The sequence below is a fragment of the Oncorhynchus nerka genome, linkage group LG24, assembly GCF_034236695.1.
Source record: "Oncorhynchus nerka isolate Pitt River linkage group LG24, Oner_Uvic_2.0, whole genome shotgun sequence".
Taxonomy (NCBI): Eukaryota; Metazoa; Chordata; class Actinopteri; order Salmoniformes; family Salmonidae; genus Oncorhynchus; species Oncorhynchus nerka.
The window spans coordinates 82,251,944-82,276,568 of NC_088419.1; the positions used below are offsets into that span (position 1 = coordinate 82,251,944).

The following is a 24,625-nucleotide window of genomic DNA, read 5'->3' on the forward strand; positions in this document are numbered from 1 at the left end:
TAAAAAATTAAGAAAAACCCTTGAATGAGTAGGTGTCCAAACTTTTGACTGGTACTGTACGTGACCAGTTTCAGGACGCTAGGCATATGGTCACGTCACTACTTCACAGGAGGCATTTGATACTTATCAAAATGTGTCTTTTTTGGCCAGAAATACCTAATGTTAGATAGCTAGCTAACATTGAACATAGTTGGTTAGCTTTAGCTACCTGCAGATTCATACAACAGTATTTCGTGCATGGTGGCTAGCTATGACAATCATTTTGTAGTGTTTGTAGTATTGTATGAGTTGGGATTATGGTTAATTGTTTAGCTAGCTCAAAAGCATTTCTTTAACATGACCCATCAACATGCGTGTCTAGGTAAGCATCATCTAAGAATTAGAAAATATGTATAAAATAATTGTATTGCTACTATGTAAATATGCAAGTAACCATTTCACAGTACCATTTACACCTTCTGTATCCTGTGCATGTGACACACACATAGATTTCATTTGATATGGGGTGTGTTTACCAGAGATGGTAATGTGAATAACAACGAGACCTGCACCAAAGTCAGAATAGTATATAGGCCAAGGACTAGATAGTGTATTTTTAACTGTAGTTATTCTTTATTATAGGCTACTACCTTCCCCACTTTTAGTTTTGAAATCGTTGGTTGTTTACTACACTACCTTACTCACTCTATTTAGCACATAAAACCGAATGGAGGTGGTCGGTCACATATCATACTAATTTCAGTGTCCCGGATTTACATTTACTATGTTACACTTAGACACCAGGCTGCACTTGAGGGGGTTAAATCTGTTCTGTATTGTTCTATGATCCTGAACCAACTCGCATCCCATATTTCTTAGGAATATATCAGACACCAAGCAGTGACAGTGAAAAGGTGTCATATGTAAACTTTTTGGGCGACCTCAAATTCACAGAATTTCATAGAAATGTGACTTATAGATCTGTCACTCTCATTGAAAGCCAGTCTAACAGGCTGACTACACCGCTCACGTCGCGTGCCATAAAGGTTTAATGCTTTCGACCTGTCCCCGAATTAATGTAAATGGTTCAGAGTTTGTTAAGATATTTTAACCTACATGTCAGGATCGCATTTGGTGTGGGGGGACAAAATACTTTTATGCACAATGGCGCACGGTCAGCCGGTTTGGGTTCCGTGTTAGAAACAGTAGATCTGTTCTATGTGCGCTATTGCATGGTGGCTAGCTATGACAATCCGTTTGTAGCGCTAGTAGTATTGTATGGGTTTGGATTATGGTTAATTGTTTAGCTAATTCATTATATATACACATTGTTTAGTAAGCTAAAACCATTAAAATTGTAGCAACCAGGAAATGGCAGAGCGATTTATGTACAATACATCTAACAAAGAGCCAAATGTAAGATCCTCCAGTATTTCAAATGCTCTAATAGACTGATCTTAATCATAAGATAACCAATAGTCACTTTAACTATATGTGTACAGGTGTATGTGTAGGTTTTACAGGTGTTTGTGTAGGTTTTACAGGTGTATGTGTAGGTTTTACAGGTGTTTGTGTAGGTTTTACAGGTGTATGTGTAGGTTTTACAGGTGTTTGTGTAGGTTGTACAAATGCTGTAAGTAGTGTTTACCTGGACATGAAGTTGATTCCACCTATAGGTAGGTTGTTCCACCTACAGGTCATACTGTCCAGATCCCCACTGGTCACACAGCTGATATCAATGACCGGATCTAAAACACACATAATCTACATCAAATAAATACATTTACAGGCCTCCCGGGTGGCGCAGTGGTCTAGGGCACCGCATCGCAGTGCCACCAGAGACTCTGGGTTTGCGCCCAGGCTCTGTCGCAGCCGGCCGCGACCGGGAGGTCTGTGGGGCGACGCACAATTGGCCTAGCGTCGTCCAGGTTAGGGAGGGTTTGGCCGGTAGGGATATCCTACCGGCAAAAAGGGATATCCTTGTCTCATCGCTGGGTGCAGTGCACGCTAAGCAGGTAGCCAGGTGCACAGTGTTTCCTCCGACACATTGGTGCGGCTGGCTTCCGGGTTGGATGCGTGCTGTGTTAAGAAGCAGTGCGGCTTGGTTGGGTTTTGTTTCGGAGGATGCATGGCTTTCGACCCTCGTCTCTCCCGAGCCCGTACGGGAGTTGTAGCGATGAGACAAGATAGTAACTAACAATTGGATACCACGAAATTTGGGAGAAAGTGGGGTAAAAATACGAAATGAATAAATACATATTTTTTTCCCTGATGTCTAACTCTAACCCAATCCAAATGTTAACAACCATCCATCCCAGCACACCTTTAATGTAGATCGTTGAGTAGTGGTAGTTACAGCTATACGTCTCCCCAAAAGGCTGGCAGCAATGCAGGGTGTCAGACAGTCTCTGCTCCGATGGTCGAACCGTTATCTTACTGACACGGTCGTTGACTGCAGTGTACTGACTCTTAGGAAGGCGGTCACGGGAGTTCAGAATCCAGACCACGGTGCTGGCGTTCACCCGGAGGTCATTGCACACGCAATAGACGGTCACGCTGTCTCCAAAGCTGGCCACCACTCTCTCAGGGAGATATGTCACATCTGAAACAAAGCAAAGTGAACTCAGTCAGAAAAACTGTACAACAGGCTAATATCCACATCACATAAAACCTTCAAACTTTTCTAAACTTTATTAGGGTAATGTCAAAAGTAAGTCAAGCCATTGTTTATAGGGAAAATCCGAGGTGGAAGTTATCGCAGTAAACACAACATTACAGTTGGAACTTAATTTGGCCAAAGAAAATGACTCAACAGAATTAAACAAAACACTTGCAAACTAGTTTAAACCTTCACAGAAGTTTTGAACAGGCTATATTGCAGCAATTACCAAGAATCTTAAACTAAACATGTGAGACACTTGTATTTTCATGAATGTTTAATATGACTATTTATGTAGCGATCACCATATGTTGTTGAATTTCAGCCTGCTACCGGGTTCCGTGCGCAGAGAGGTTAAGAACAAATTCTTATTTTCAATGACGGCCTAGGAACAGTGGGTTAATTGCCTGTTCAAGGGCAGAACAACAGATTTGTACATTGTCAGCTCGGGGACTTGAACTTGCAACCTTCCGGTTACTAGTACAACACTCTAACCATTAGGATACCCTGCCTCCCCATATATGGCAGGGTCTACAGACAATCACGGACTACAAAAGGAAAACCAGCCACGTGGTGGACACCAACGTCTTGCTTCCAGACAAACTAAACACCTTCTTCGCCCACTTTGAGGATAACACAGCACCACCGACGCGGCCCGCTACCAAGGACTGTGGGCTCTCCTTCTCTGTGGCCGACATGAGTAAGACATTTAAAAGTGTGTAAACCCTTGCAAATCTGCTGGCCCAGACGGCATCCATAGCCTCGTCCTCAGAGCATTCACAGACCAGCTGGCTGGTGTGTTTACAGACCTATTCAATCTCTCCCTATCCCACTCTGCTGTCCCCACATGCTTCAAGATGGCCACCAATGTTCCTGTACCCAAGAAAGCAAAGGTATCTGAAATGAATGACTATCACCCCGTAGCACTCACTTCTGTCATCATGAAGTGCTTTGAGAGACTAGTCAAGGATCATATCACCTCTACCTTACCTGTTGCCCTAGACCCACTTCAATTTGCTTACCGCCCCAATAGGTCCGCAGACGATGCAATCGCCATCACACTGCCCTATCCCATCTGCACAAGATGAATACATACGTAAGAATGCTGTTCATTGACTATATCTCAGCATTCAACGCCATAGTACCCTCCAAGCTCATCATTAAGCTTGAGGCCCTGGGTCTTGACGCCGCATGTACTCCCATGACTGCGTAGTCAAGCACGCCTCCTACTCAAATCATCAAGTTCGCAGACGACACAACAGAAGTAGGCTTGATTACCAACAATGACGAGACAGCCTACAGAGAGGAAGTGAGGGCTCTGGGAGTGTGGTGCCAGGAAAATAACCTCTCACTCAACGTCAACAAAACAAAGGAGATGATCGTGGACTTCAGGAAACAGCAGAGGGAGCACCCCCCCTATCCACATCAACGGGACCACAGTGGACAAGGTGGAAAGCTTCACATTTCTCAGCGTACACATCACTGTCAAACTGAAATGGTCCAAACACACAGAGATCGTGGTAAAGAAGGCACACAACAGTGCCTGTTCGACCTCAGGAGGCTGAAGAAATGTAGCTTGGCACCTAAAACCCTCACAAAAGCTAACCGATGCACAATTGAGAGCATCCTGTCGGGCTGTATCACCGCCTGGTATGGCAACTGCACCGCCCACAACCACAAGGCTCTCCAGAGGGTGGTGCGGTCTGCCCAACGCATCACTGGGGGCAAACTACCTAGCCTCCAGGACACCTACAGCACCCGATGTTACAGGAAGGCCAAAAACATCAACAAGGACAAACTCACTGCATGTTCACCCCGCTATCATCCAGAAGTAGAGGTGCATCAAAGCTGGGACAGAGAGACTGAAAAGCATCTATCTCAAGGCCACCAGACTGTTAAATAACCATCACTAGCACATTAGAGGCTGCTGCCTACATACATAGACTTGAAATCACTGGCCACTTTAATAAATGGAACACTAGTCAATTTAATAATGTTTACATATTTTGCATTACTCATCTCATATGTTCACTAGTGGTCAAAACTTTCAGAACTACTCATTCAAGTGTTTTAGACTATTTTCTACATTGTAAAATTTTAACTATTGAATAATAGTGAAGACATCAAAACTATGAAATAACACATAAGGAGTCATGTTGTAACCAAAAAAGTGTTAAACCCATCAAAACATATGAGATTCTTCAAATAGCCACCCTTTGCCTTAATGACAGCTTTGTACACTCTTCCAGTTTAAAAGTTATTTTCTGTTTGTTTATGGAGGTACACAAAATCAAATCTATTGACTGACAGCTAAAAGGGCCACAGCCTATGTGATTAGTTGCATGTAATGATCTTGCTCTTAGCAATGAGACCTCTCAAGTGTAATAAAGAGAGGACATGAAAGAAAGGAGCGAGTGTGTGAGGGAAAACATCCTGGAGCCTCTCCAGGCTCTGCGTGTGTGTACGTGTGTGTCTGTATATGTTTGTCTTGACCAATATAAATATCATTACAGTTGAAGTCGGAAGTTTACATACACCTTAGCCAAATACATTTAAACTCAGTTTCACAATTCCTGACGTTTAATCTTATTAAAAATTCCCTGTCGTAGGTCAGTCATGATCACTACTTGTTTTTAAGAATGTGAAATGTCAGAATAATAGTAGAGAGAAAGATTTATTTAAGCTTTTATTTCTTTCATCAAGTTCCCAGTGGGTAAGAAGGTTACATGCACTCAATTAGTATTTGTTAGCATTGCCTTTAAATTGTTTGACTTGTGTCAAACATTTCGGGTAGCCTTCCACAAGCTTTTGGCACATTCCTTCTGACAGAGCTGCTGTAACTGAGTCAGGTTTGTAGGCCTCCTTGCTCCCATTCTCTTTTTCAGTTATGCCCACAAATTTTATATCGGATTGAGGTCAGGGCATTGTGATGGCCACTCCAATACCTTGACTTTGTCTTTAAGCCATTTTGCCACAACTTTGGAAGTATACTTGGGGTCATTGTCCATTTGGAAGACCCATTTGCGACCAAGCTTTAACTTCCTGACTGATGTCTTGAGATGTTGCTTCAATATATCCACGTAATTTTCCTCTCACATGATGCCATCATTTGTGAAGTGAACCAGTCCCTCCTGCAGCAAAGCACCCCCACAACATGATGCGGCCACCCCCGTGCTTCACGGTTGGGATGCTGTTCTTCGGCTTACAAGCCTCCCCCGTTTTCCTCCAAACATAACAATGCTCATTATGGCCAAACAGTTATATTTTGTTTTCATCAGACCAGAATACATTTCTCCAAAAAGTACGATCTTTGTCCCCATGTGCAGTTGCAAACCGTAGTCTGGCTTTTTTTAAATGGCGGTTTTGGAGCAGTTGCTTCTTCCTTGCTAAGCGGCCTTTCAGGTTATGTCGATATAGGCCTTGTTTTACTGTGGATATAGATACTTTTGTACCTGTTTCCTCCAGCATCTTCACAAGGTACTTTTCTTTTGTTCTGGGATTGATTTGCACTTTTTGCACCAAAGTATGTTCATCTCTAGGAGATAGAACGCGTCTCCTTCCTGAGCGGTATGACGGCTGCGTGATCGAATGGTGGTTATACTTGCCTACTATTGTTTTTACAAATGAACGTGGTACCTTCAGGCGTTTGGAAATTGCTCCCAATGATGAACCAGACTTGTGGAGGCCTACAATTTTTTCCTGAGGTCTTGGCTGAGTCCTTTTGATTTTCCATAACGTCAAGCAAAAAGTTTGAAGCTAGGCCTTGAAATACATCCACAGAAAATGCATCCACTCAAATGATGTCAATTAGCCTATCAGAAGCTTCTAAAGCCATGACATAATTTTCTGGAATTTTCCAAGCTGTTTAAAAGGCACAGTCAACTGAGTGTTTGTAAACTTCTGACCCGCTGGAATTGTGATAGTGAATTATAAATCAAATAATCTGTCTGTAAACAATTGTTGGTAAAATGACTTGTGTCATGCATGAAGTAGATGTCCTAACAGACTTGCCAAAACTATAGTTTGTTAACAAGAAATGTGTGTAGTGGTTGAAAAACGAGTTTTAAATGTCTCCAAGCTAAGTGTATGTAAACTTCTGCCTTCAACTGTATATTTCCATGGTCCTGGCTCTTCCGTGTGTGTTTTCAATAATCACTTCTACACTGGGGCAGAATCCCTCAGTGGTCCCCATCTTTCATTCTGTGTGTGTTTTCAATAATCACTTCTACACTGGGGCAGAATCCCTCAGTGGTCCCCATCTTTCATTCTGTGTGTGTTTTCAATAATCACTTCTACACTGGGGCAGAATCCCTCAGTGGTCCCCATCTTTCATTCTGTGTGTGTTTTCAATAATCACTTCTACACTGGGGCAGAATCCCTCAGTGGTCCCCATCTTTCATTCTGTGTGTGTTTTCAATAATCACTTCTACACTGGGGCAGAATCCCTCAGTGGTCCCCATCTTTCATTCTGTGTCTTTGTCCTTTATGAAGAGCCTTCATCATGTGAGTCAGCGAGGGCTGACTGATTAATCTACAGCTCTGCAGTAAAGCTATAGGAGGAGCGGTTGGACATAAACAGACAATCTTCGAAAACCAACTCTCTGCATGATGTAGTCATCACAGAGAGAGGGAGAGAGGGACAGAGAGAGAGATAGATGAGAAGAGGGGCAGGGAGGGAGAGAGAGGGTGAGAGAGACAAAGGGAAGAATAAGCTAATAAACTCTCATATCTACTGGGTGAAATTCCACAGTGTGGCATCACAGCAGCAAGATGTGTGACCTGTTGCCACAAGAAAAGGGCAACTAGTGAAGAACAAACACCATTGTAAATACAACCCATATTTATTTATTTTCCCTTTTGTACTTGAACTATTTGCACATCTTTACAACACTGTATATAGACATAATATCACATTTGAAATGTCTTTATTCTTTTGGAAATTCTGTGAGTGTAAAGTTTACTGTCATTTGTATTGTTTATCTTGGTAATGTTAAAGCAAGTGAAGTAGATAATCAACAATAAAAATGAATAAAGTGCTTAAATTAAATATGTCAAAATTAAATATGTGAGTGAGCGTGAGAGTGAGAGAGCGAGATCAACTAGACTAAAATTATTTTGATGAAGATAATAATAATAATAATACAATCCCCACCTTCATATTCCGAATCTAATAGTCTTTATTAATCCATCCAGCTCCCTAATTGCCACCTTGATCATGTCCCCATATTTGACATTACATCTGACAACCTAAGACAACTTCACAATTTCCAAAACAAATATGTTGGCCAAGTTACCCAATGTATACTGTATCGGCTGCAAGTGTATGTAATGCATATTTCTGAATCATCTCGTCTCTAACAGTACAGTATGCAGCAGTTAGACCCATCCCAGTCTCCTCATCCAGGGGTTCCAAACCAAATAGGTTTGCTAAGTTACCCAATTACCCAAATATGTTTGCTAAGTTACCCAATGTATACAGTATTGACTGCATGGAAATGCAATGCATATCTATGAATCCTCGAGTCTCTAACAGTGTAGTATGCAGCAGGTACAGACCAGTCTCCCCATATGTGTGTGTTTGTGTGGGCAAAATCTATCAACCACAGATGATTTGTGACAGTGTGCTAGGAAAATAGCTTCTCCTTTCTCTGTTGCTCATTGTGAAAAAAACTGATTTCAGTCTTGGGGGTGTGGTTCAATGTGGCAGTTACTGAAGCTTGTCCCACATGAGCCACCATAGGAACAGAGCCAGAATTACTTCTGAACTAATCTAAGATAAGGTTTTAGTCATGCAGTTTCACATCCAGCTAAAGTGTTTTTCCATAGGAAAACAGTATTTTTCACACCGGGTGCCTTTCCTTCGCTGGGCAGGCCGTTTGGGAACTTTTAGGCAAAATTAGAATATACCCGCTTCTCCAGGCACCACTACACCACTGCATAGGGCTGATGGAAAGACAGCAGTCACACACAGCATGATGTTAAATTCCATAAACTTATAATAAGCCAGTAGGTCCCAATAATAAGAAAACAAAAACACAACCATTAAGCATTACCCAATCGAACTGTTCAACGATCAGTTCTAATTTAAACATATTTTTCTTCTCTATGCTGCCTGCAGCATGATCTATTTTGCCTGCGCGCATGACAGACAGTCGTTGATCGGAGCACGTCTCCGGAGTCACCGGAGGAGCACTTATTAATCCTGCACTAGAATTCATGTCGGCCAGCAGGCCAAACGAACGACTAAAATGAACGAGTTACTCAGAAAAACAAATCATGAGTAAGAAGATGAGTAAAAGATGAGTAAAAAGAGTTGTTCAAAAAGAACGAATCATTGGCAAACTGCACATAACTAAAGCATATGTGTACATTGCTGTGTAACCAGAGGTTTTATTGTACAGGTATACAGTATGTGAGGGGACTTTATCTGACTGTATATTTAATGTGTGGAAGTAGGGCAAGGCAGAGGTCAAGGGAGTATGATAAGTTAACTGTGTGTTTATGATGTGTATGTTTCTGTGCAAACAGAGAGAGAGAGGTCTCACTTTCCAGACGGATACGATATTGCTGGCTCCAGTCACTCCACAGGTGAGGCAGAGCAGGGTGGTGAGACCGGATCTGGAGAGTGTATTGCAGACCAGGCCTCAGTCCAGTCAGAGACAACCACTGGGCTCCAGACACATCCACGTGCTGGAACAGAGGAATAGGGGAGAGAAACACAACATGTCATACAGAAGTTACTCCATCTGCAAAATGCAGTGTCAACATGGATTGACAATTTGACACAAATACAAAATGGCATTGTGATGACTGAGAACATAACTGAAAATGATATCTACATCTAAAACCATGAGTGGCATTAAGACTCTTCAACATCCTCTAGGTGTTTGCTCTTGTTCTCTGTTGAATTATTATTGGCTTTAGCTTTATTTTCTTTAAGACCTGTACTTAGATGTTGTGTTTGCTTAGAGGCCAGTGTGTTCTTACCAGCCAGTTGGGGTGAGAGGTACTTTGAGAGGTATTGTATCGGACCTCATAGCTCAGTTGGACAGGGCTGGCATGGGGCTGTGGGTCACTCCAGCTCAGAATCAACTCTCCCTCTGTGGTCTGAGTGTGTGTTAGGTTCAGTGGTGGGCTTGGTTTCCCTGTACAACACAAGAAAATCATAATCATCTTCATCATCACCATCTTCCAAACTTATGAAACACCATTATCGTCGTCATTATGGGCAGCAGGTTGCCTAGTGGTTAGAGGCAGGTAGCCTAATGGTTAGAGGGGGGGTGGCAGGTTGCTTAGTGGTTAGAGAGGGGGTGGCAGGTAGCTTAGTGGTTAGAGGCAGGTAGGCAAGTGGTTAGAGAGGGGGTGGCAGGTAGCCTAGAATTTGTTCTTAACTGACTTGCCTAGTTAAATAAAAGGTAAACAAAATAAATTATTAATAATTGTCATAATGGCACCCAATGTCGGATCTTAATTTGACCAGTATTTTGTAACAACATGATTTGAAAGTTTAGTCCGTAATGTTGCTTGATCGGTGGTTAGGCTATTAGCTGGACAAAAGTAGGCTACATGAAAAGTGCAATACTGTTAATACACTGAACTAAAATATAAACGCAACATGTAAAGTGTTAGTCCTAGTTTCATGAGCTGAAATAAAAGATCACAGAAATGTTCCATATGGACAAAAAGCTTATTTCACTCAAATTTCATGCACACATTTGTTTATATCCCTGTTAGTGAGCATTTCTCCTTTGCCAAGATAATTCATCCAATTGACAGGTGGGATTAAACAGTATGATCATTAAACAGGTGCACCTGGGGACAATAAAAGGCCACCCTAAACTGTGCAGTTTATCACACAACATAATTCCAGAGGTCTCAAGTTGAGGGAACGTGCAATTGGCATGCTGCCTGTAGGAATGTCCACCAGAGCTGTTGCCAGAGAAGTGAATGTTAATTTCTCTACCATAAGCTGCCTCCAATGTCATTTTCCTAGGAAACTATGCAGTTTTTTGTTTTTTTACGTGTTATTTCTTACATTAGTACCCCAGGTCATCTTAGGTTTCATTACATACAGTCGAGAAGAACTACTGAATATAAGATCAGCGTCAACTCACCATCAGTACGACTAAGAATATGTTTTTCGCGACGCGGATCCTGTGTTCTGCCTTACAAACAGGACAACGGAATGGATCGCATGCAGCAACCCAAAAAAACGACTCCGAAAAAGAGGGAAACGAGGCGCTCTTCTGGTCAGACTCCGGAGACGGGCACACCGTGCACCACTCCCTAGCATTCTTCTTGCCAATGTCCAGTCTCTTGACAACAAGGTTGATGAAATCCGAGCAAGGGTAGCATTCCAGAGGGACATCAGACTGTAACGTTCTCTGCTTCACGGAAACATGGCTCACTGGAGAGACGCTATCCGAAGCGGTGCAGCCAACGGGTTTCTCCACGCATCGCGCCAACAGAAACAAACACCTTTCTGGTAAGAAGAGGGGCGGGGGCGTATGCCTTATGGCTAACGAGACATGGTGTGATGAAAGAAACATACAGGAACTCAAATCCTTCTGTTCACCTGATTTAGAATTCCTCACAATCAAATGTAGACCGCATTATCTACCAAGAGAATTCTCTTCGATTATAATCACAGCCGTATATATCCCCCCCCAAGCAGACACATCGATGGCTCTGAACAAACTTTATTTAACTCTTTGCAAACTGGAAACCATTTATCCGGAGGCTGCATTCATTGTAGCTGGGGATTTTAACAAGGCTAATCTGAAAACAAGACTCCCTAAATTTTATCAGCATATCGATTGCGCAACCAGGGGTGGAAAAACCTTGGATCATTGTTACTCTAACTTCCGCGACGCATATAAGGCCCTGCCCCGCCCCCCTTTCGGAAAAGCTGACCACGACTCCATTTTGTTGATCCCTGCCTACAGACAGAAACTAAAACAAGAGGCTCCCACGCTGAGGTCTGTCCAACGCTGGTCCGACCAAGCTGACTCCACACTCCAAGACTGCTTCCATCACGTGGACTGGGATATGTTTCGTATTGCGTCAGATAACAACATTGACGAATACGCTGATTCGGTGTGCGAGTTCATTAGAACGTGCATTGAAGATGTCATTCCCATAGCAACGATTAAAACATTCCCTAACCAGAAACCGTGGATTGATGGCAGCATTCTCGTGAAACTGAAAGCGCGAACCACTGCTTTTAATCAGGGCAAGGTGTCTGGTAACATGACCGAATACAAACAGTGCAGCTATTCCCTCCGCAAGGCTATCAAACAAGCTAAGCGTCAGTACAGAGACAAAGTAGAATCTCAATTCAACGGCTCAGACACAAGAGGCATGTGGCAGGGTCTACAGTCAATCACGGACTACAGGAAGAAATCCAGCCCAGTCACGGACCAGGATGTCTTGCTCCCAGGCAGACTAAATAACTTTTTTGCCCGCTTTGAGGACAATACAGTGCCACTGACACGGCCTGCAACGAAAACATGCGGTCTCTCCTTCACTGCAGCCGAGGTGAGTAAGACATTTAAACGTGTTAACCCTCGCAAGGCTGCAGGCCCAGACGGCATCCCCAGCCGCGCCCTCAGAGCATGCGCAGACCAGCTGGCCGGTGTGTTTACGGACATATTCAATCAATCCCTATACCAGTCTGCTGTTCCCACATGCTTCAAGAGGGCCACCATTGTTCCTGTTCCCAAGAAAGCTAAGGTAACTGAGCTAAACGACTACCGCCCCGTAGCACTCACTTCCGTCATCATGAAGTGCTTTGAGAGACTAGTCAAGGACCATATCACCTCCACCCTACCTGACACCCTAGACCCACTCCAATTTGCTTACCGCCCAAATAGGTCCACAGACGATGCAATCTCAACCACACTGCACACTGCCCTAACCCATCTGGACAAGAGGAATACCTATGTGAGAATGCTGTTCATCGACTACAGCTCGGCATTCAACACCATAGTACCCTCCAAGCTCGTCATCAAGCTCGAGACCCTGGGTCTCGTTCCCGCCCTGTGCAACTGGGTACTGGACTTCCTGATGGGCCGCCCCCCTTCCTGAGGGCCCTCGGAGTGTGGTGTCAGGAAAATAACCTCACACTCAACGTCAACAAAACTAAGGAGATGATTGTGGACTTCAGGAAACAGCAGAGGGAACACCCCCCTATCCACATCGATGGAACAGTAGTGGAGAGGGTAGCAAGTTTTAAGTTCCGCGGCATACACATCACAGACAAACTGAATTGGTCCACTCACACAGACAGCATCGTGAAGAAGGCGCAGCAGCGCCTCTTCAACCTCAGGAGGCTGAAGAAATTCGGCTTGTCACCAAAAGCACTCACAAACTTCTACAGATGCACAATCGAGAGCATCCTGGCGGGCTGTATCACCGCCTGGTACGGCAACTGCTCCGCCCTCAACCGTAAGGCTCTCCAGAGGGTAGTGAGGTCTGCACAATGCATCACCGGGGGCAAACTACCTGCCCTCCAGGACACCTACACCACCCGATGTTACAGGAAGGCCATAAAGATCATCAAGGACATCAACCACCCGAGCCACTGCCTGTTCACCCCGCTATCATCCAGAAGGCGAGGTCAGTACAGGTGCATCAAAGCTGGGACCGAGAGACTGAAAAACAGCTTCTATCTCAAGGCCATCAGACTGTTAAACAGCCACCACTAACATTGAGTGGCTGCTGCCAACACACTGACACTGACTCAACTCCAGCCACTTTAATAATGGGAATTGATGGGAAATGATGTAAATATATCACTAGCCACTTTAAACAATGCTACCTTATATAATGTTACTTACCCTACATTATTCATCTCATATGCATACGTATATACTGTACTCTATATCATCGACTGCATCCTTATGTAATACATGTATCACTAGCCACTTTAACTATGCCACTTTGTTTACATACTCATCTCATATGTATATACTGTACTCGATACCATCTACTGTATCTTGCCTATGCTGCTCTGTACCATCACTCATTCATATATCCTTATGTACATATTCTTTATCCCCTTACACTGTGTATAAGACAGTAGTTTAGGAATTGTTAGTTAGATTACTTGTTGGTTATTACTGCATTGTCGGAACTAGAAGCACAAGCATTTCGCTACACTCGCATTAACATCTGCTAACCATGTGTATGTGACAAAATAAAATTTGATTTGATTTGGATTTAGAGAATTTGGGAGTATGTCCAACCATCCTCACAACCGCAGACCACGTATGTCGGTGTCATGTGGGCGAGCGGTTTACTGATGTCAACGTTGTGAAAAGAGTGCCCCATAGTGGTGGTGGGGTTAGGTTACAGGCAGGCATAAGCTACAGACAACGAACACGAGTGCATTTTATCGATGGCAATTTAAATGCCCAGAGATACCGTGACGAGATCCTGAGGCCCTTTGCTGTGTCATTCATCCGCCGCCATCACCTCATGTTTCAGCATGATAATGCACCGCTCATTTTAGCAAGGATCTGCACGCAATTCCAGGAAGATGAACATCTCCCAGTTCTACCATGGCCTGCATAATCTCCAATTGTCTCCCATTGCGATGCTCTGGATCGACGTGCACGACAGCATGTTCCAGTTCCTGCCAAGATCCAGCAACTTCGCACAGCCATTAAAGAGGAGTGGGACAACATTCTACAGGCCACAAACAGCCTGATCAACTCTATACAAAAGAGATGTGCTGCACTGCAAGAGGAAAATGGTGGTCACACCAGATACTGACTGGTTTTCTGATACAGGCCCCTACCTTTTTTTTAAAAGGTATCTGTCATGTGAAATCAATAGATTAGGGCCTAATGATTTTATTTCAATTGACTGATTTCTATATATGAACTGTAACTCAGGAAAATCTAAAAATGGTTGCATGTTACGTTTCTATTTTTGTTCAGTATATAACCGTGTGTTTGTGCAGGTTTTCATCAAGCTCATCTGCATTTCCAGCGCAGGAACATTCTCAGTAACAAACAAGTGATATCTGTATTTCTACACTGCAGAGACAATAGTCTCAGGCACATACAGTACTGTAACAGCCATTGGTGACACAGTGATTGTCCCTAATAACTGCATTGGTTATAGACTCAAACAGGCTTCATACAGAGCAGCCAAATGATGAAATGAGCAGAAACGTATATAAGATGACATGACAGGCTCAGTGGTGTATGAACATGATATAATAACGTCTATGTGAAAGACAGCATCTCGACTTTAGTGGTCCATTGGCTTCTTACTGAATACCGATCAATAAGGCTAGGCTCCTCATGTCAGGAAAATCAATACCTGTCACGCCCTGACCTTAGAGAGCCTGTTTATTTCTCAATTTGATTAGGTCAGGGTGTGATTTGGGTGGGCATTCTAGTTTTCTATTTCTTTGTTGGCCAGGTATGGTTCCCAATCCTGAGGCAGCTGTCTATCGTTCTCTGATTGGGAATCATACTCAGGCAGCCTGTTTTCCACCTGAGTTTGTGGGATCTTGTTTTTGCACAGTAGCTGTATAGCCCTGCAGAACTTTACGTTCTTGTATATTTTGTTGTTTTGCCGGGGTTTCAGCATTAAATATCATGAACACTTTCCGTGCTGCGCTTTGGTCTCATTCATTCAACGACGGGCGTAACAATACCTCAATTGAATTCAAATAACTGAAAATGCAACCCAGTACCAAGGCAGAGTAGAAGACACCCTTTCGCAATTTCTTCCTGGAATTTTAACATATATTACTGTATTTGACAGTGAGATGCATCTTCCTGGTATTTAAACTGCTTTGTTCATTTTGAGGTTCGTGTTTACCAGTGATTGACTTGACAGGGGCGTTATTTATAACCCATCTTATAAAACAGAAAAGTGTGATAATTATAGGGCTGTCCCCGACAAAAAAAATATCTTAGTCAACCGAAAGTCATCTGTTCTTTCGACCATTTTTCGACCTATTTTTCCATATAGAGATACACCCTATGTGTTTGAATAAAAATCAACTATATGCATTGAGCTTATGGTTTGATGAAGTAAGACAAACGTCTCAAGAGGGTGCCAGAGATCTAGATAACCAGAAGAAAAAAACCTGACCCAATTATTTTCCTCCCGCTCCTGCTAGCTTTCGCAGATTCTGCCATTACTCTCTTGAAGTTGCCGGTAATAGGCTACATGAGGAGTCGGCAACCTTTCTCGGTTGACGGTGCGCATGTCAGAGCAAAAATTAAGCCATGAGGTCAAAGGAATTGTCTATAGAGCTCAGAGATAGAATTGTGTTGAAGCACAGATCTGGGGAAGGAAAAAAATACAAATTCTGCAGCATTTAAGATAACCAAGAACACAGTGGCCTCCATTATTAAATGGTAGAAGTTTGGGACCACCAAGACTCTTCCTCGTGCTGGCCACCCGGCTAAACTGAGCAATCGGGGGAGAAGGGCCTTGGTCAGGGAGGTGACCAAGTGTGCTAAAATCTTCCTAGAAGTCAGAGGATGTACAGAGCATGTCAAAACACTGAGTTTTGGCCCTTTAGGAAGTCTTTATTCATAATAAAAAAGCCTGACTTATAATAATGTTCCATGTGATCTAAATGAAATGACACTTCAATTAATTTAAGGTTTTTAAAACTCAATATTTGCACAATTTCTACTTGCATCAAACCAATGTTCCATTGACCAACAAGGCCGCAAAGAGCTTAGATTGAGCAAACAAGGTATGCGTTTCCCATCAGTGGAGAGATCTCCAGCTCATCACCATGGTTCCTGGGACCAGAGTAAACAGTAATCTTGGCCTGCCTGGAAGTCCCAAAGGGCAGCTGGTATCAGACCTACTGAAGCTGCCCATTACACTCACTATACTGTACAGGTGTGTATGTGGTCTTTAAGTCTAAACAAATAACTCCCCAGTTTCCTCATGGTAGAAATGGCTCCCTAGATACCGCTAGCCTACATAATAACAGTGCCAGCTCGCCAGGCAGCACGCTGGTACTTGGTAAATGTTAAGTGATATCCATCAGAATATGAAGACAGGATAGATAAGCCATTAAAGCAATTGACATCCTCTAACATCTTCAGAAGAGAGGTTGAGAGGGAGATCAGGTACATTCACACTCCTTACAGAGACGCTGAGACGTCCTTGGAGGGACGCTGAGCATCACCAGGGGACCTGCTGTGGTGTTGGACACATTGGCTGTCACCACGACGATACTGCTGACCACATGGAGAGCAATAGAACAGGTGATGGAATCCTCTCCCACACAGTCAGTCCCATGTGTGGAGTTAACCTCAATGTTAGGCAGTGTTCTGAAATAGACAAGAGACATTTATACACTTCGCCAGATGAGGACATGGACTGCTTCCCTCCATATGTACCACGTTTAGCCCTGTGTCCTAGTCGAAAACCCAGCTTAAATAAATGTACTTTCATTCAGTAAATATAAGAGGCTAGTGTAGTGTGCTAATCATAGACTAAGCACAGGTCAGGTTGCAACCTAGCCTGGTCCCAGATCTGTTTGTGCTATCAACTCCTTGTCATGCCATGTTTGAAAGGATCACAAACATCTAGGACCAGGCTAGGTGCAATCCACATGAAAGTAATGAAAACAACAAGTAAAAACACTAGTGTGATATTTTGCCTAATTATTTGCAAAATATTTAATGCGATGGGCCAAAAGGCCAATTATCACAGTCTCAGCCTGCTCCATACGCTCTGCCAGTCACATTGCATGCACAGACAGGCACGGACACACATACACCTCAGACCCCCACCTGAGCTCTTACTGCCTCAGGCACATCTTTGAGCCAACACCAGACAAGAATAACAAACGATGGGAGAGGAGAGGACAGACTCTAGACAATAGCAGCAGGTTGAATTGAACTTGATACTCACGTTAAGTGCTGCAAGCTAAGTGCCACTGACCCAGGAATGGAGGTGTCTGAGGAAGTGGCTGGGTGCTTTAGATCACATATTACATTATCCCAGGTCTCATCAACACGGCACAGGATGTCCCAACAGGTGGCTGGAGAGAAGTTCATTTAGCATATTAGCATCAACACAGGCACATACTCTGTCTGTTCGGTCACTGTAAACCCTAATATATGAACTCACCAACCCCACGCACACACACGCACACGCACACACACACAACCACAACTAATTAGGACAGTCATAGCAAGCCCTGGAACATATTCTGAAAAAGAAGCCCTAGAATCTGGCCAACGTCATTGCTTATCATCCATTCCCCCTCTTACTCACACTTAGGACCTCAGGTCTACCTGAGCTGAATCACCATGTCATTGGAGAAGAAAACATAACACCCACTCACACCATTTTACCTCTGCACAGTTATTGTCAACGATTCATGAGACCGTTTTCAAAACGTCCCCTCTTTAAATGCCAGAGCCACCGGCTGTAGCGTCATCTAATATCCATCGATTAGCACTAGCACACGTCAGAGGCTACCACCAAGCTATCGATCTCATGAATAAATCCTTCACCCTGAGCCTTTGCTTCCCGTTGTTAAAACCTCACATATTCACGGATGCACACACACAGATCTTTAGTTTGTGTTACCACCTCCCACTTCCACCTCCACCTCCAAACAGAGGAGAACACCACACTCAAGTGCACAGAGGCCATCTTATCACTCCAGTTAATTGGCCCCTATTCAATTGAATGAGCCTCAATGTTCTCTTCCTCAGTGCAGTTAAGTGGTCACAGGCTGTTTTATTACACACCATTCAGAGAAATGAAAACACATTTATCCAGCTGTCCAAGGCCAGTATATACAAATTGTCTCAGAATAGGAGTGCTGATCTAGAATCAATTCCTTGCTCTTTTTCATTATGATTTAAAAGGTATTTGATCCTCAGTCAGCATCTTACTTTGTGAATATGGTCCCAGGGCAGTAGTAAGACAGAACTCTCACCCAGTAAATATCATGCACAGGAGGTTGGTGGCACCTTAATTAGGGAGAACGGGCTGGTGGTAATGACTGGAGCAGAATCAATGGAGTGGTAAATATGTCCAACACATTGTTTCCAGCCTTCTGTGATGTCATGTCAGTAAAACAGAGCAGGACGCTTACCTCTGCTGGGTTCAGTCTCTGGGTGAGGTCCTAGTGTGCTTGTGAAGTTCCTGAAGAGGCACTGAAGGGTGTGTGGGTGCCCCGTATCAGATGGTGCAGACCCCCTGTCTTCTTCCTCTCCTCCGTGGTAAAGTTGGGCTGGGGTTGAGGAACAGCAGAGCCCTGTCTGCCAGGGGAGGTCTAGAAGGTCTCCATGGGGGGATACTTCCACAGGCTCCACCAACACAGCACCTGAGGCAAAAACAGGAAGTAAACATGGTTGACAGGAAATTACATCAAACACTGGACAGAAGTTGTGGCTGGGGTATAATGATGCTGGTAATACCATAGTTGCGGGTTTGATTCTCAGCATGGTATTCAAAGACGACATTGATATGAATTCAATTAGTACATTAATTTCAGACCGAATTGTGAAGATTTCAAGAGATGTTCATGAAGTTGGTAAAAGTATTACCTTTACTAGAATGAACTCTGGTAACCTCAGCCTATACCAGAGGACTTCTACCAGCTCAAGGATTCATACTGTACATGCTTCTTTGTCAACCAGGTAAAACAATGTGACTGACAAGACTATGGTTCATTCCACCTATTAGTCGTCCATCCACCCTCCCAGTCTCCCCATAGCATGCTGGCTTGGGATAGATATTACAAAAGGGATATCTGTTGTATACTGATTCCCAAAGACGGAGTGTTCTCAATTACACAAACACGCTTGCCCACATGCACACACAAAGGATTGCTACTTTACCTGACAAAGATCCACTTCTAGGATCAATTTGTTGTCTAACTAGCCGAATTAAAAGGTATGTGGTGCAGCAATCATGTGTGCGGTTCCAATTTCATTTCTACTTTTCATGGGGGAAATATATTTGTGTGTCTATTTGGTTCAATATGGGCCATTTTTGTGGTCAGGAGACATTATGCCCTGTTGAACGATCTATTCTGTGTTTCACTTGTGTGGTAGAAGGATTATTGCCAAACACATTGGATGATGTCCAACATTACAAAGACAGCTAACCACAGAGACCGGCATCCTTCTATTTAGATCACTCAGTGTCACACCAATGAAATGCAACACTCAATGGCCCTTTTTATTTTGCCAATAATGGACTGTATTGTAAGTAGGGGCGTGATTGTATGGGAAGATGACCTTTGTTTCTGTATATATGCGTATGAGTGTACTGTTCTGGCACGTGAAGGTTCCAGAAAATTGCTGCCGGATGTAATTACATGTGGCATTGCTGCTGAAATGTTTGCTATTCATTATTTTAGTCTAAAGGAAAGGTTTCCTGGGGATAGTGAAGTTGTGTGACTACAGGCAGAGTCACATGGGAGGTAAATGTGGATGGATGCAGTGAGATAGAAGAATCTGAACTAACTGGAAAGGAACTCAACTCACTGTGGGAGATGATGACAATATGCACCAGGAATGGCAACATTGCAGACAGGATCCTGCAGAGAAAGAGAAAGAGAGGGAAGGAGGGAGAGAGTGAAAGAGGGAGCGAGAGAGAGGTACGAGTAGATGAAGAGAGAACCCGTAGAGAGCTAGAAACATAGATAAAGAGAGAAAGATATGTAAAACACATACAGTCTATGCAATCTTAACTCAATCCAACACTGAAAACTCATTTGACAGGAGAACAGAGGGTTTTACTGAACTTTGTCAGAGCCTTTAGTAATAGTCACCACACCATGACCACAGTATTCTGCTGTAATGGCCTGGGTGTTGTCTGCTCATCTGCAGGCACAGGCTTGACTGATCTCTACACCACAGAAACTTCCTCATGGAAGATTAGAATGGATGATACTGTACTGTTTAACGAGCCTGCAGCTGTACGAAGGTTTGTCAGCTTCTGAATGTACAATTGCTGAGTAATTTTTCAAAAAGTACAATTCCCTTCCCCATTCACACTTAAATTTCCATTATGACTATAGCATTCATATCATAAACCACTATATAGTCCAACCCCAACCCTCCTTTGACAACATAGGCAGTACAGTAAATAACATTAACACAGAATAAACACTAAGCTACATTACATGCTGTATAAGCATGGTGCCTGCCTGCGTTTTAAATCACACGTGCTAAAGTTCAATCCCACATTCATTCCATTTCACATTCAAGATCACCACCATCAATCATACTTACATTGTCTTCATGAGTGAGAGTTGGTGCACATGGCCTCTGTGAGTGAGATAACGCTCACTGGGGAGGGAACAGAGATAGAGAGAACCTTAGGGACCAGTTAGGAAGACAACAACGATATACAATGTGTACAAAACATTATGAACACCTGCTCTTTCCATGAAAGACTGACCAGGTGAAAGCTATGATCCCTTATTGATGTCCCTTGGTAAATCAGTGTAGACGAAGTGGAGGAGACAGGTTAAAGAAGGATTTTTAAGACAGTTGATACATTTTTTTATTTTAATTTTACCTTTATTTAACTAGGCAAGTCAGTTAAGAACAAATTCTTATTTTCAATGACAGCCTAGGAACAGTGGGTTAACTGCCTGTTCAGGGCCAGAACGACAGATTTGTACCTTGTCAGCTTGGGGATTTGAACTTGCAACCTTTCAGTTACTAGTCCAAAGCTCTAACCACTGGGCTACATGGATTGTGTATGTGTGCCATTCAGAGGGTGAATGGGCAAGACAAAAGATTGAATTGCCTTAGAACGGGGTATGGTAGTAGGTGCCAGGCACACCGGTTTGTGTCAAGAATGGCAATCCTGTCGAGTTTCACTCTCAACAGTTTCCCGTGTGCATCAAGAATGGTCCCACCACTCAAAGGACATACGGCCAATTTGAGACAACTGATGCAAGCATTGGAGTCAACATGGGCCAACATCCCTGTGGAATTCTTCGACACCTTGTAGAGTCCATGCTCCAACGAATTGAGGGCAAAGGGGGGCGGGGGGTGCTATCTAGAACCTAAAAAGATTATTCGGCTGTCCCCATAGGAGAACCCTATGAAGAACTATTTTTGGATCCAGGTAGAACTTTTTTCACAAAGGGTTCTACATGAAACCCAAAATGGTTCTACCTGGAATGAAAAAGGGTTTTCCTATGGGGACAGCTGAAGAACTGTTTTGGAACCCTTTTTTCTAAGAGTGTAGATAGAGATGTTTCATCTCTACTCTGAAGAAACGATTGAAACTGCTCCCCAAGTCATCTTGCCATCCAGATCCCAATCTCCCACTACTAAATGTTAATGTATATAAAAATAAACTACTACCAAGGTAAATTAAATTCAAGCAGGGACCATTTCTTCAAAATTGCTCTGAGAGCCCCATATATAGTAACCCACCATACACATATTCATTTAATTTCCCTTTCAGTCCCTGGATCTTCGATTAAATTATTTCACTGGAGGATTTCTGACTATCACAAGTCTTGAAAAATTTAATATTGGTCCGTTCTTTAATAAACGGATCTCTCCTTGAAGTAGCAGCTCATTTGCATATATTGAAGACAAGGCCTTGACGTGTCTGACAACATAGAAATAGAACGACAAGACTAGAGTCTATGTCTACTTAGCTGACTGACAGACAGGTCCCTGCTGCCTCTGCCATTCAGATAATAATACATTTGCTTTCAATTAATTACCACAACAATAGTCTGAGGGAAAGGAATCTTCCATTTGAGTTTATAACGTTTCCGTTAATGCCAGTGTGGAAGGGTACTGTGTCTCACAGCCATGGGGGAGGTTATAGGTAGGCACATGACATTATTTTCAATAGGCCTACAGGATTTATTGCATAAAGAGGGTAATCATGGTTTCAAGTTTCAAATTAATGTCACATGGCCAAGTACAGTGAAATACATTCCTTGTAAATTCAAAACCCAGCAATTCAGTAACCAATAACAAATCAGTGGAGGCTGCTGAGGGGAGGATGGCTCAAAATAACGGTCGGAACGGAGCGACTGGAAAGGCATCAAACAAATGGAAACCGCGTGTGATGTATTTGATACCATTCGACTGATATCGCTCCAGCCATTACCAAGAGCCCAATCTCCCCAATTCAAGGTACCACCAACATCCTGTGATAACAATGTAATACTAGAAAACACGAGAAAAAAGAAGAATATGAAGAACACAATAAGTAAGTAAGCATAACGTATACAAGGTCAGTTCAGTATCATATTTACAATGTGCAGGGATACTGGAGTAATGGAGGTACATACAGTTGAAGTCGGAAGTTTACATACATTTAGGTCGGAGTCATTAAAACTTGTTTTTCAACCACTCCACAAATTTCTTGTTAACAAACTATAGTTTTGGCAAGTCGGTTAGGACATCTACTTTGTGCATGACAGTATTTTTTTCAACAATTGTTTACAGACAGATTATTTCACTGTATCACAATTCCAGTGGGTCAGAAGTTTACATACACTAAGTTGACTGTGCCTTTAAACAGCTTGGAAAATTCCAGAAAATGATGTCATGGCTCGAGGAGATTCTGATAGGCTAATTGACATAATTTGAGTCAATTGGAGGTGTACCTGTGGATGTATTTCAAGGCCTACCTTCAAACGCAGTGCCTCTTTGCTTGACATCATGGGAAAATCAAAAGAAAATCAGCCAAGAACTCAAAAACAATTGTAGCCCTCCACAAGTCAGGTTCATCCTTGGTTGCAATTTCCAAACGCCTGAAGGTACCATGTTCATCTATACAAACAATAGTACACAGGTATAAACACCATGGGACCACGCAGCCGTCATTCCGCTCAGGAAGGAGACACGTTCTGTCTCCTAGAGATGAAGGTACATTGGTGCGAAAAGTGCAAATCAATCCCAGAACAAAAGCAAAGGACCTTGTGAAGATGCTGGAGGAAACAGGTACAAAAGTATCTATATCCACAGTAAAACGAGTCCTATATCGACATATCATGAAAGGCCGCTCAGCAAGGAAGAAGCCACTGCTCTAAAACCGCCATTAAAAAAGCTAGACAACGGTTTGCAACTGCACATGGGGACAAAGATCATACTTTTTGGAGAAATGTCCTCTGGTCTGATGAAACAAAAATACAACTGTTTGGCCATAATGACCATCATTATGTTTGGAGGAAAAAGGGGGAGGCTTGCAAGCAAAAAAACACCATCCCAACCGTGAAGCACAAGGGTGGCAGCATCATGTTGTGGGAGGGCTTTGCTGCAGGAGGGACTGCACTTCACAAAATAGATGGCATCATGAGAAAGTAAAATTATGTGGATATATTGAAGCAACACCTCAAGACATCAGTTAAAACATGGTCGCAAATGGGTCTTCCAAATGGACAATGACACCAAGCGAACTTCCAAAGTTGTGGCAAAATGGCTTAAGGACAACAAAGTCAAGGTATTGGAGTGGCCATCACAAAGCCCTGACCTCAATCGCATAGAAAATTTGTGGGCAGAACTGAAAATGCGTGTTTGAGCAAGGAGGCCTACCAACCTGACTCAGTTACACCAGCTCTGTCAGGAGGAATGGGCCAAAATTCACCCAATTTATTGTGGGAAGCTTGTGCAAGGCTAACTGAAACGTTTGACCCAAGTTAAACTATTTAAAGGCAATGCTACCAAATACTAATTGAGTGTATGTAAACTTCTGACCCACTGGCAACGTGATGAAAGAAATAAAAGCTGAAATAAATCATCTCTACTATTATTCTGACATTTCACATTATTAAAATAAAGGGGTGATCCTAACTGACCTAAAACTGGGAATGTTTACTAGGATTAAATGTCAGGAATTGTGAAAAACTGAGTTTACAGTTATTTGGCTAAGGTGTATGTAAACTTCCGACTTCAACTGTATGTAAGGGGACTAGGCAACAGGATAACTAGATAAACAGAGTAACAGTAGCTTGCATGTGAGTGGGTATGCGTAGTCAGTATAAAT

General features: G+C 42.9%; 1 protein-coding gene across 1 annotated transcript in view; it reads right to left on the reverse strand.

Annotated features, from left to right (window-relative positions):
* Positions 1-24,625, reverse strand: part of lepr (leptin receptor) — a 62,855-nt gene that overhangs the window by 29,816 nt on the left and 8,414 nt on the right. The window contains exons 2-10 of the mRNA XM_029648230.2: positions 20,890-20,946; positions 20,140-20,192; positions 18,741-18,971; positions 17,543-17,672; positions 16,772-16,956; positions 9,626-9,783; positions 9,184-9,328; positions 2,303-2,581; positions 1,628-1,727 (exon numbers count right to left, since the gene is read on the reverse strand). Of these exons, the coding sequence (XP_029504090.2) occupies positions 1,628-1,727; positions 2,303-2,581; positions 9,184-9,328; positions 9,626-9,783; positions 16,772-16,956; positions 17,543-17,672; positions 18,741-18,971; positions 20,140-20,192; positions 20,890-20,900 (1,292 nt within the window). The 5' untranslated portion in view covers positions 20,901-20,946. The remainder of the gene's footprint in view (positions 1-1,627; positions 1,728-2,302; positions 2,582-9,183; positions 9,329-9,625; positions 9,784-16,771; positions 16,957-17,542; positions 17,673-18,740; positions 18,972-20,139; positions 20,193-20,889; positions 20,947-24,625) is intronic.